Source organism: Microcaecilia unicolor, chromosome 9 (genome assembly GCF_901765095.1).
Source record: "Microcaecilia unicolor chromosome 9, aMicUni1.1, whole genome shotgun sequence".
NCBI classification, from domain to species: Eukaryota; Metazoa; Chordata; class Amphibia; order Gymnophiona; family Siphonopidae; genus Microcaecilia; species Microcaecilia unicolor.
Window position 1 is genome coordinate 106,031,210 of NC_044039.1, and position 13,369 is coordinate 106,044,578.

The following is a 13,369-nucleotide window of genomic DNA, read 5'->3' on the forward strand; positions in this document are numbered from 1 at the left end:
CTTTCCCTCTCGCCCGGCATCCATTCCTCTCTTCCCCCCTCCTCCCCAGCATCCATTCCTCTCTTTCCTTCCCCCTCCCCCCACTGACATCTGCTTCTCTCCCCCTCCCCGGATGGAGTCTACCTCCAAGCCGTCACCGGAAGCGATTCCTCTACCGCGTCCCCGCCAGTGAAGAAACAGGAAATTATGTCATCAAGAGCGGGACAGGGTAGAAGGAAGCCTGCAAGGCTGGCACAGGTTGATTACAGGAATCTCTGCTGGCGATAGCTCAAAGGTAGACGGGGCGGGGGTGGAGAATTTAGAGAGAGAAAGGCAGCTGCCATGAGGTCGAGAGAGGTGTATGGCACCGTCAACGAAGTGCTTTGGGGGCCGCAAGAATGGGTGGGCTCAGGCCCACCCGCAGTTATGCCACTGTGAAGAGGGGCTAAACAAATTAGCAGTGTTGTATAGTAACAAAGTAAAATTAACGCATTAAGTAAACAATTAATTACATTCACTTGTTATCTGAACCAGTTTTAAGTACTTCTACCTCATTACATGCTGCTTTGTTGTAAGTAAAAGGCTGAAGTACTCAATTCTCCTTCCCTCTCCTCCTTTTCACATGGTTCTGACATTTCCTCTCCAACTTTCTCCACCATGGGGTCCTTAAAATTTGTTTCACTCTCTAGCAGCTGCAGCAGTTAAGACTTCCCTTCTCTAGTCCGGTCTATCATGTGGGCAACCAGGCAGTGTTCAGGAGCCCAGAGGTTCTCTTCCTCCCCTCCCCGCACACTACAGCCCCCGAGCCTCAGTGGGCCCTCCCTGGTCCTACCTTGAAGGGCTCTGGTTGTCTAATGGCCTCTTTGAGAGCTGGAAAAAAAATCCACTCGTTCCTGCCAGTTGCCGCTGCTCTACCCAGCACCACCACATTTTCAAAATGGCTGGCAAGACTGCCGAGACCCCTGAGACTACCTTGGGAAGTCTTGACAGCCATTTTGAAAATGCAGCAGCTCCAGCAGGAGCAGGCAGGAAAGGGGGGAGGCTCCTGCTCCTGAAGAGGCCATTTGACCACCAGGGCCCTTCATGGTAGGACCAGGGAGGGCCCACTGAGGCTAGGGGGGCTGTAGTGTACAGAAGGGGTGCTAGAAGCAAAGGGGGGGCTGTAGTGTGCGGGAGTGGGGCTGGAAACTATGGTGGGTGGGTGTGCATACCTTATGGCCAGGGGTAGAAGATGGTGCAGCAATGGGGGTGGCTGCGCAGGGTGGGGTGAGCAGCAGCCAGGGGGCCCAATGACCTTCACTGCCCAGGGGTCCAGATCACTGTCAGTCAGCCTAAGTCTCTCGTCTTCTATCCTTGGGCTACGAGGTCGCAGCAGTGAAGACAGGCAAACATCTGGCAGACTACGGGGCCTTCCCTCTGCTGCGCCCCACCCATGTGGAAGAGGGGGACGTGGCATAGAGAAGGCGCCGTTATCCTCTGGAGGTTGTCTGTTCAGTGCCGGGACCTTGCAGCTCGCCTGAGGTTGTTTGCATTAACTATTGCAATTCCTTACACTGCTGGAGACTGCCTGTCTTGATCTTCACTATTGTGGCTTTGCTCCCGGTTCTTCTTTTTTTATACTTTTAAAACTAAGATATGGTGGCAGGTCTATGATTAGGTGAAAGCTGAGTGGGAGGGTTACATGAGTGTCTACAAGACTGGGTGAAGGCTATGGGGAGGGTTACATGAGCGAGAGCAAGACTGGGTGAAGGTTGGGGAGGGGATGATGCAATGTCATATTTTGCCATTATTTGACAAAACGTGGCAAAATACGATGGTGCGTGTTTTGGCCCTCCAAAGGTTTAGAAAAAGGTTGGACAATTTTGATGTAGACCTTCTCTTTCTCCTCTAATTAAAGGGGTTGCAATTGTTTTGGTAGAAACCTTTAATAAGTATCTGAATGTCCAGATAGACAATCAATTGTCTTTTGCAAAACAAGTTTCAGCTATTGTAAAAACATGTTTCTGTATCTTTAGGCAATTTGGGGGGCTTTGATCTGTTCTTACTGAACCAGCACAACATACAGTGATGTTCATAAGTCCTGCATCACTGGGCCAAAATCTTATTTTAGCCTTTTAAAACAAATATTGAAGCTGTGTAACTAAATATTTTATGATGTTTTGTTCTGTGGTCACATATAATAATCCTGTTCCAGGCTGCAACTGACTGAACTTAGTCGTTGGCTGTCATTCGGATATTTCCACTGACAACATGCATCACAGATTCTTGATCAGCGTTCCTTTTATTTTGTTGTTTGATTTTAATTTTAATTAATGTTAATTTACTGTGTACACTGCTGTGATACAATTTATTTATTTATTTATTGTTTGCATTTGTATCCCACATTTTCCCACCTCTTTGCGGGCTCAGTGTGGCTTACAATAAGATATGAATAATGAGAATACAGTTGTTACAAATTGGTTATGGGTTACATTGTACAAGTTATGCGAGATAATCGAATTATCATTAGGATAATGGCCATTAGCCCTGTTTACTAAGGTGCGCTAGCGGTTTTAGTGCACGCTAAACACTAGAGATGCCCATATATTCCTATGGGTGTCTCTAGCATTAGAAAATGCTAAAAACGCTAGCATGCCTCTAGCGCAGCTTAGTAAACAGGGCCCTTAATAAACAAACACATATTTTGTAGTCATAGTACATTTTCTTAAAAAGTATTATATTATGCACTTACTTTTTTACTCTTAGGTGAGTAAACTTTTAATGTGAATTTCATTGTACTTTTTACTTTTACTTAAGTATCAAACTATGCATTTATCTTTACTTTGACCTACTACTTTAATTATCATTGCAAATTAGGGCTTTTCAGCTTGGGCAGAAGACCACTGAGAGTGGATGTGATAGAAGTTTATAAAATCATGAGTGGGATGAAACAGTTACAATATTGAACAGTTGTACAACCTGTCAAACAATATAAAAACAAGAGGATACTCCATGAAACTAATGATGAGCAGAAAAACAAATCGTAGAAAGATTTTTGTTTTGCTTTATTTTTTTTTTTAATGCAGCCATAATTAAGCTGTGGAATCTGTTGCCAGAGGATGACTAACATAGCAGAATTCAAAACAGGACTGGACAAGTTCCTGGAGGAAAAGACCATAGCAATTACTAATGAGGCAGACTTGGGAGAGCCATTGTTCATTACTGCAAATGAACTATAGGAAATAGATCTACTTGTTGGGTTCTTGCAATCCAAATTAGCCACTGTCAGAGACAAGATGCTGGGCTTGCTGAACCTTGGACTGATTCAGCATGGCTCACGAGTTCCTGACATTTCAGTGTCACAAGTTAGCATCTGTACTGGCCACTTCATCAGAAGAGCCAAAGAATTAAATGGTTCTGGAGACCGGACCACTTTCTCAACAACAGATCTGGATAAGGAGCCAGGCAGACTGGCACTGAGTGAATGGAAAGCTTATATTATCATTGCTTAGGATCTGCGTGCTGTCACAAGAATTGAAAAGACAATTTTCAAAGCCATTTATACAAGTAAAATGAATTTAACCCATGCAAAATCAGATGTCCAAAAACTGGTCACCCTCGAAGCAACTAAAAGATTGTGTGGTGTTCATATGATAAGGATGTGATCACAAGGGTGTGTTTAGGCTGCAGGAAGGAAATAACACAGGTAAACTGCATTTTATCTTTCAAGAAAAAATCTCCACAAGAGGTAGATAAAGTGTCTGTTGGTATATTGTGCCAAATGCAGAGCCTTTAGATGCAAGACTAAAATGTTGACGGCTCCCCTTGTCCAGAGGGAGCAGCAATTTTAAAAAGCTGCATGTGGGTAAACAAAACGTGTTACCCTAGTGAACATGTGCATGGGAGTAGCTTTTTAAAATGCTGCTTCCCAATGTGAATGCGTACCCTGATCCTGAGGCATCATTCCCCCACAATCACCCCCAAGAATGATCCTGTCTGGCTCTCCTCCAAAGGCATCAAAGTCCCCTACTTCCCAGAATGAAGACTCCGCTGGTAAAATGGACCCCCCCCCCCCCCCCTACATTCCACAGCTCTGAACCCATCCTCAGCCTTACCAGGGTTTCTTGGTGTCTAGTGTGAGCAGGCGTGATCCCTTGTTACTCCTGCTTGCCCAGGTTCAAAATGAGCATTAATCTCATGGTTTTACCACTAGCAGTTAGGCTGCCAAATGAAGGCATTTTGCAGAAGGATGTTGTGAGACTGCAGACGTTATTTTATGTGGAGAAATGCAAGGTGATGCACGTAGGGAAAAATAATCTCAAATATAGGTACAAAATGCTGGGTTCTGAATTAGAAATTACTGAACAAGAAAATGATTATATCTAAGATTTATGCAGATCTAAAAACCTGTTTCAAAAAAACCTACACAGTATGTCGATGGGCAATGACTAATAAGAATGTTATATTTTGTTTTATGCTAATTTTAGTTTTGATTTTTACACCTATTTATCTTCTCTCTCTGCTATTGTCATGCCTGTCCTACCTTATTTAATATTGGCGATCCTTTTTTTTTTTTTTTTTAAATTTAGTCTGTACACAGTGGCGTTCCTAGGGGGGCTGACACCCGGGGCGGATCGCCGATGCGCCCCCCCCCCCGGGTGCAGCACCCCTCCCCCCGGATGCAGCGCGATCTGCCCCCCTTCTGCGTGCTGAACAGTCTCTGCAGCCACCCACGCGAGCCCCGTCCGCGAGCTGCCCCCAGCACCTCTGCACTCCCTGCTACCGCCGCTGCAGCTGTGCTCAATGAAAAGCAGGCGGAGGGCGGGAAAGGGCTGAAACGGGCCAATCCCCACAGCCCAGAAGCTACCATTGGCCTCCTCGCAGGAAGAGGTTCTGCTCACCGTCCGCCTGCTGCTGCATGGAGACGGGGGGCGAGAAGGAAGGAAGAGCGAAAGGACAACCCCCCCCAGGGGTGCACACCGTTGGGGGGGGGGCCACGCGCGCCTGTCCGTAGTTCGTTCCGTGCTCCCTCTGCCCCAGAACAGGAAGTAACCTGTTCCGGGGCAGAGGAAGCATGGAATGAACAACGGACGGGCGCGCGCGGCACCCCTCAGTGGCGTGCACCCAGGGCGGACCGCCCCCACCTTGATACGCCACTGTCTGTACACTGCCTTGTGTATTTACCTGTTAGGTGGTACAGCAAAAAAATTCAATAAACATTATGTTGAAATTTTCAGTGCTGTTTTTATGTATCTGTACTGAATAAATATTATTTATTTTTCTATGTGGGCCTACTTTTTTTTTTGCTGTTCTAGATTTTGCAGACTGCTTGCCTGTGTGCTTTTTGGGACACACACACACACACACTCCATAGTAGCTGCCCTGTAATCATCTTTGCCAAGTGCTTTACATTTGTAACAAGCTTACTTTCTAGATAAAATACCTTTCTCCTACAGAAACTTATTTCTGTGTATTATTTACTATACACACTGCCAGGATCAATCCAATATCAGAAGATAACAGGGATTGCTTCTGCTCACAGTAGACATCAGGGACACTGGCAAAGCCAGGGATGGGTTGGGGGGGGGAGGAGGTCAGTGTTGGAGGCTTCATCCATGGGCAGGGGTGGGTGAATGGGTGGGATTTAGATGGCTGGAGCAGGGCCAGGGTGAGCAGATGGCTTGGGGGGGGGGGGAGCAGGGATTGATCTGTGGAGGGTTAGACCTCAGGTGTTCACATCTACCCTTTCAAATAGGCATTGAGGGAGGGTGTAAATACCACTGTGCAGGTTTTTTTCCTATCCATGTGGATTCCATCCACTGATAAAATGGGCAATCCACATCTGTGTGTTAGGCCCGCCTAAACCATTCCCTCTTTGTGCTCCCATCACATCTCGCACCAAAAGAAGATGGTGAGCATATAACTTACATTCTAAAAGAGCATTTACCTGTGTGTGCTAAGCTACATGTGCAAATGCTACTATTTACATGTGGGGATGCTTCCAAAATAAAGAGCCATAATCTAAAAGTGAATGATGAATGGGCTGGAAATTACAGCATAATGTTAGAAAAATGACTGGCAGAAACCTGTTGTGTCTTACCTCAGCATTCTTCAGTGCCTTGAGCAAGCTCCCCACAGTGTCTGTAAAAGTACCACCCAAGAGTCTCCCAAGTTTCTGGTAAAGTGCGCCCAAGCATGCCACTGCCGCACTGCAATTAATGCAAAGAAAGAGAAATTAGACTGCACAGCTCTAAGCAGACTGCTGATCAAGGAGACCATCATTCTAATAGTCTGACACATTCAAAGTGATCCCATAAAGATTTCATTGTCTTCACTCCCAAAATTGCTGGCCTTATGTCCACAGTTGCTGTTTAAATGCTTTGAAACGTTCCAAGCTATGTATTAAATAGGGAGATGTGGTAGCCGTGTTAGTCCACTTTTCAAGGTAATCAATAGAAACTAAACAAAATAAAACATGGAAAAGAAAATAAGATGATACCTTTTTTTATTGGACATAACTTAATACATTTCTTGATTAGCTTTTGAAGGTTGCCCGAAGAAGGGCAACCCTCAAAAGCTAATCAAGAAATGTATTAAGTTATGTCCAATAAAAAAAGGTATCATCTTATTTTCTTTTCCATGTTTTATTTTGTTTATTATTATTAAATAGGGGAAAGCCAACATAGATTTAGCAGCTATTAAAATTCTCTAAAGGTGTAAAGAAAGTATATGTATGGACAATTTCAAAAGGCACCGGACAAAGTCCCACATGAAGGACAAAGTATCACACATATAAATTGCGAGTGACCATACTCACTCGCAAATTCGCAGTAGAGACTTCCCTCTCTGTCCCGCCCCCGCGTCAATACGTGATGACGGGGGTGGGACAGAGAGGGAAACTGCGCGAAGGGGAGGGAGGGAACCAGAGGTCCCTACCGCTCCCCCCCCCCCCGAGGTCGCCACCACCGCTCCCCCCACCCAGAGTCGTCGTCGTCGCCGCCGCCCCCCCTCCACCCAGCCCAGGCCCTCGCTTCGCTATTGAACTTACAGCGCCAAAACCACAGCAGGCAGATCAGCTGAGCTCCTGTCGGCCTTCCTTCCCTGCCTGTGTCCCGCCCTCGCCGACATTACGTCACACGAGGGCGGGACACAGGCAGGGAAGGAAGGCTGACGGGAGCTCAGCTGATCTGCCTGCTGCGGTTTCAGCGCTGTAAGTTCAGTGGCGAACAGAGGGCCTGGCCCGGGTGGAGGGGTGTCTGCGGCGGCGGCGGCGACTCCAGGGAGGAGTGGGACCGGCAGCGGCGACCTCGGGGGAGGTATCAGAAGGAGGGGGGCCTTGGAGCTGGGAGGGACAGAGGGCCTTGCAGCTGGCAGGGAAGTACATAAATACATATAAGTACATAAGTAATGCCATACTGGGAAAAGACCAAGGGTCCATCGAGCCCAGCATCTTGTCCACGACAGCGGCCAATCCAGGCCAAGGGCACCTGGCAAGCTTCCCAAAAGTACAGACATTCTATACATGTTATTCCTGGGATTTTGGATTTTTCCAAGTCCGTTTAGTAGCGGTTTATGGACTTGTCCTTTAGGAAACCGTCCAACCCCTTTTTAAACTCTGCTAAGCTAACCGCCTTCACCACATTTTCCGGCAATGAATTCCAGAGTTTAATTACACGTTGGGTGAAGAAAAATTTTCTCCGATTTGTTTTAAATTTACTACACTGTAGTTTAATCGCATGCCCCCTAGTCCTAGTATTTTTGGAAAGCGTGAACAGACGCTTCACATCCACCTGTTCCACTCCACTCACTATTTTATATACCTCTATCATGTCTCCCCTCAGCCGTCTCTTCTCCAAGCTGAACAGCCCTAGCCTCCTTAGTCTTTCTTCATAGGGAAGTCGTCCCATCCCCGCTATCATTTTAGTCGCCCTTCGCTGCACCTTTTCCAATTCTACTATATCTTTCTTGAGATGCGGCGACCAGAATTGAACACAATACTCAAGGTGCGGTCGCACCATGGAGCGATACAACGGCATTATAACATCCTCACACCTGTTTTCCATACCTTTCCTAATAATACCCAACATTCTATTCGCTTTCCTAGCCGCAGCAGCACACTGAGCAGAAGGTTTCAGCGTGTTATCGACGACGACACCCAGATCCCTTTCTTGGTCCGTAACTCCTAACGTGGAACCTTGCATGACGTAGCTATAATTCGGGTTCTTTTTCCCCACATGCATCACCTTGCACTTGCTCATATTAAACGTCATCTGCCATTTAGCCGCCCAGTCTCCCAGTCTCGTAAGGTCCTCTTGTAATTTTTCACAATCCTGTCGCGAGTTAACGACTTTGAATAACTTTGTGTCATCAGCAAATTTAATTACCTCGCTAGTTACTCCCATCTCTAAATCATTTATAAATATATTAAAAAGCAGCGATCCTAGCACAGACCCCTGAGGAACCCCACTAACTACCCTTCTCCATCGTGAATACTGCCCATTTAACCCCACTCTCTGTTTCCTATCCTTCAACCAGTTTTTAATCCACAATAGGACATTTCCTCCTATCCCATGACGCTCCAATTTCCTCTGTAGCCTTTCATGAGGTACCTTGTCAAACGCCTTTTGAAAATCCAGATACACAATATCAACCGGCTCCCCTTTGTCCACGTTTGTTTACTCCTTCAAAGAATTGAAGTAAATTGGTCAGGCAAGATTTCCCCACACAAAAGCCGTGCTGACTCGGTCTCAGTAATCCATGTCCTTGGATGTGCTCTGTAATTTTTTTTTAATAATAGCCTCTACCATTTTCCCCGGCACCGATGTCAGACTCACCGGTCTATAATTTCCCGGATCTCCCCTGGAGCCTTTTTTAAAAATGGGCGTTACATTGGCCACCCTCCAAGGATGCTGGACATGGAAGGTCAGAAGGAGGGGGGCCTTGGAGCTGGCTGGGAGGAAGGGACGGAGGGGGGCCCTTGGAGCTGGGAGGGAATGGGGCCTTGGAACTGGGAGGGCAGGCAGGGGGCCTTGGAGCTGGGAGGGGGAGAGGGGGGCCCTTGGAGCAGGGAGGGAATGGGGCCTTGGAACTGGGAGGGAGGGCAGGGGGCCTTGGAGCTGGGGGGGGGGGGGGGGGACGGGGGCCTTGCAGTGGCTAGGGGAGGGGGCCTTGGAAAAACCCCATACCAATACTCGCCTGTTTTAACGGGGTTAACGGCTAGTTTATTTAGAATACTTGATATCACACTTCACTAAACAGCCAGAAATGGCTTGCTGAATAATGTAGATTCCATATTATGACCTGATCTGTACCAGATTATAGTGCAAAGCACTATTTTCTCTATAAGCTTTGAGATAAAAGAGATTGGAAACTGGTCCAGAGTGCATAACTTTGAAAAGGGCCAAATCAACTTTTTAGAAAGGGTGTAATTCTCGCCTGACTCCAACAGTCTGAGACCAACGTAAGGGACACACTGCATTCTTCGTTGTGACTCTGGGCAAGTCATTTGTACCTGGGGCAATGGAGGGTTAATTATGTACCTGTGTATACTATAGTAAACCGCTTTGAATGTAGTTGCAAAAACCACAGAAAGGTGGTATTATCTGTTCAGAATTCCGCGGCACGTCTTATTTTCCGCCAGAGCTGATATGTTCACATCAGCCCTCTCCTGAAGTCACTTCACTAGCTTCCAATCCGTTACTGCATACAATTGAAGCTTCTCCTACTAACCTACAAATGCTCTCACTCTGCTGCCCCTCATATCTCTCCACCTTCATCTCCCCCTACATTCCTACTCGGAACCTCCGCTCACTGGACAAATCCCTCCTTTCTGCTCCCTTCTCCACCTCCGCTAACTCCAGACTCAGCCCTTTCTTCACCCTTTGCCTGGAATAGACTTCCTGAACTGATACTTCAGGCCCCATCCCTACTCATCTTCAAATCCTTGCTCAAAGCCCATCTTTTCAACTCTGCTTTTGGCACTTAACCTAACCATTACTCCTCTATTCAATACCACTACCAATCTGTCTGTATTATGCATTTGCATACCTTAATTGTCTTTAGCTGTTTAGATCTATTAGTCTGTCCCTATGAACTACTGTGTAATCAGATGTACTATGCTGTCCTAATTTGTTATCTGTTGTTATATCCTTTAGATTGTAAGCTGTTTTGAGCAGGGACTGTCTCTCTTCATGTTTGACTGTACAGTAGATTCAGTGGTAATGAATGGATCCTGTTTCAAGTTTCAATGAATGCAAGCTGGGGTCAGGCTGAGGAGAGAGAGAGAGAGTGAGAGAGAGAGAGTGAGAGAGAGAGAGAGAGAGAGAGTGTGAGAGAGTGTGAGAATGAGTGTGAGTGTGTGTGTGTGTGTGTGTGTCTCTCTCTCCTGGGAAGGTAAACAACAGTCTGTGGAGATTGAGCTGCGAAACACAATATGAGGAATCACACCGAGGAGGAGGGAAGAGTTCTGGAAAGGAAGACAAGAGTATGCTCAGATCAGGCTAGGGAAAAGGCAATTTCAGACCTGCTTATAAATACAGTTATTCCAGCCATCACTTTTTTCATCACTGCTCTCCACTACAGTCAATAATTGTTATTCACCTCATATGGCCATGCTAGGTCTATTTGCAAAAAAGAAATTTCTGCTGGACTTGCTGATACACTTATTATTACGTCCAATAAATAATACTTTTACAATGCTAAAAGGCAATGAAAGCTGCAAATGGCAAGTATTTATAAACATAGGAAGCCTAAAATGATTAAAGTTTTATGGCATACTGCAAAGGAAACATTTAAACAAAAAATTCAAAAAACTGTATATTTTATTTGTCACGCTTCTGGCCAATTCCCCTCACCAATTGGTATCATGGGAAACTAGCAAAGCTGAACAAATTGCACATTAAAAATAAAAATAACAACAAAAACTATCAAAGTAGTAAAAAAATATAGTAGAAGCGCACTTATTCTGGTCTCAGCCAACATGCACAGGCAAAACCCCGAAACCAACCTGGAACTTTTAGCAACTATTTGCTGGTCTTTTTCTCAGCTCTGGATACATCAGAGTTGCTGCTCCCAAATGGAGTCTTAGGCTTGCCCTTGTCCTGCACCAGTGCATTGTACTGTGGCTTTGGTGCGATCTGCATGTTGCAGGCACCCACCAGCAGACAGGCCAGTTGGACTTTTTTTGCACTCCAGTCTCCCCTCTCCCTACACCCTTTGTGGGGTTTTTTCTGCGATGCTGAATTTTAATAACATTTCAAACCCTTGCCATAGCTGATTAATTTAAATTTCAATTAGGATTTCATTATTTTAAACATTATTGGAATCTGTATCCCCATCTGTGAAAGATGCTACATGTTTTGTGTTTAGACTCTGGAGGGTTCCATCTCCACACCCACCCAAGTCTATCCGTCCCTCCTACCCCCCAACTAATATCGTGCTTGTGTAGGATCTATATCCATTATCTCCAATTTCTATGTGTGGCTCGTAATCAGGTGTTTAAGGCGATAGATTGGTCTACTCACATAAGCTTTCATTTTGGCAGCAACAAATTACAGAATTGCAAATGTTTGCTAACAATTTGGCTTTATTTTGGGGCCATATTGAGGCCCTATGGATACCTGTCTAGGAAGCCAAACAATGCACTCTAAAAACTGTGCATCTGCTATAACCAGACTGGGATCATGAGGATAAATGAAGCAAAATCTAAGACACAACCTAGTGCCATAACTAAGCATTATCTATCTTCACAGCCCCAATATCGTGCATAAGTTGAAAAAACTATTTTAGACAATCCAAATAGCACTCATGCAAAAATTACACTCACGTACAAATTACTAATAATATGTTTTTGAGACCTCAGTCAATCGGAGCTACGGGGCACACTATGGTGCAAGCCTCCATGCTCCTGATCGTCACCGGTATCCTTTATTTTTTAAGTTAATTTTGTTTACTAAATCTTTTTTTGTGTGTAAATATCTGTGCAAACACAACGTGAACATAATCTTAAAATCCTTAGAGTCTTAAAGGTAAATAGAATCAAATCCCACTTAACCTAGTTGGTGCAGATATGGGGGAACTGTCCTTGAGACAGTCAGGAGGCGAAACATGATATCGTTTCGGATAATATATTCCCCATGGACTGATTTCAACTAGGTTAAGTGGGATTTGATTCTATCGCCCTTTAAGACTCTAAGGATTTGAAGATTATGTTCACGTTGCGTTTGCACAAATATTTACACATAAAAAAGATTTAGTAAACAAAATTAAATTAAAAAATAAAGGAGACCGGTGACGAACAGGAGAACGGAGGCTTGAACCATAGTGCGCCCCGTAGTTCTGATTGACTGAGGTCTCAAAAACATATTAGTAATTTTTGCATGAGTGCTATTTGGATTGTCTAAAATAACTAAGCATAATAGCACCCTGGGAAAAGCACACTTGCAAGTCTCATGCTCAATCCTAAACTCACCTCTTCTCTCTACCATTTCTCAGTCCCCAGCCTATGCCCTCTCCCCTGATGTACGTTTTAAAAGTATTTCCTTCCACAGGTCTCTGGCAGCACTAGCAGCGCAGCCGAATCGCTGCTGGCTGCTGGAGACCTATGAAAGGAAATGCACCTTTTAAAATGTACACGGCTTTTAAAATGTACACAGGGGGAGAAGGGAGGGGGAAGAGGGTTGAGAGGCAAAAGAAGATGATGGATCTATAAAATAACATGTATTATACTATAGTTATCTCCAGCAGGTAATGGTTAAAGCTCAATTCTATAAAAAGCCATTTCAAGCATTCTAGCGGACATCCAAAAGCTACTCATGAAGCTTGAAAAAGTCATCTCTCCCTCTAAGATTACTGTAGGTCAAAATGTGGCTTAGTCTGTACCATCAATAAAATATTCAGTTATTATGTTTCCATTCATATATGAACATAAGAACATAAGAATAGCCATACTGGGTCAGACCAATGGTCCATCTAGCCCATTATCCTGCTTCCAACAGTGGCTAACCCAGGTCACAAGTTCATGCTACCAATCCCGGGGCAAGCAGTGGCTTCCCCCATGTCCATCTCAGTAACAGACTATGGACTTTTCCTCCAGGAACTTGGCCAAACCTTTTTTAAACCCAGATACGATAACCACTGTTACCAACATCCTCCAGCAATGAGTTCCAGAGCTTAACTATTCTTCAGAATATCCTTTCTAGTATCACCCTCTCAATAGACAGGTCTTAAGACCAAATGGGGAGGAATCCTCCATGAGAATGAGACTTTGATGCAACAATCCTCTTTGCTAAGCAGTGACGATCCTAGGTCAGTTGCCACCCGGGGCAGATCGCTGATGCGCACCCCCCGGGTGCATACTTAGCTGCTGGGAGCAGCCACGTGACTCCACTGGCTCCCTCTGCCCTGGAACAGG

General features: G+C 45.2%; 1 protein-coding gene across 1 annotated transcript in view; it reads right to left on the reverse strand.

Annotated features, from left to right (window-relative positions):
• Positions 1 to 13,369, reverse strand: part of HEATR5A (HEAT repeat containing 5A) — a 275,460-nt gene that overhangs the window by 231,636 nt on the left and 30,455 nt on the right. The window contains exon 4 of the mRNA XM_030215480.1: positions 6,059 to 6,167. Coding sequence (XP_030071340.1) covers positions 6,059 to 6,167 — 109 coding nt within the window. The remainder of the gene's footprint in view (positions 1 to 6,058; positions 6,168 to 13,369) is intronic.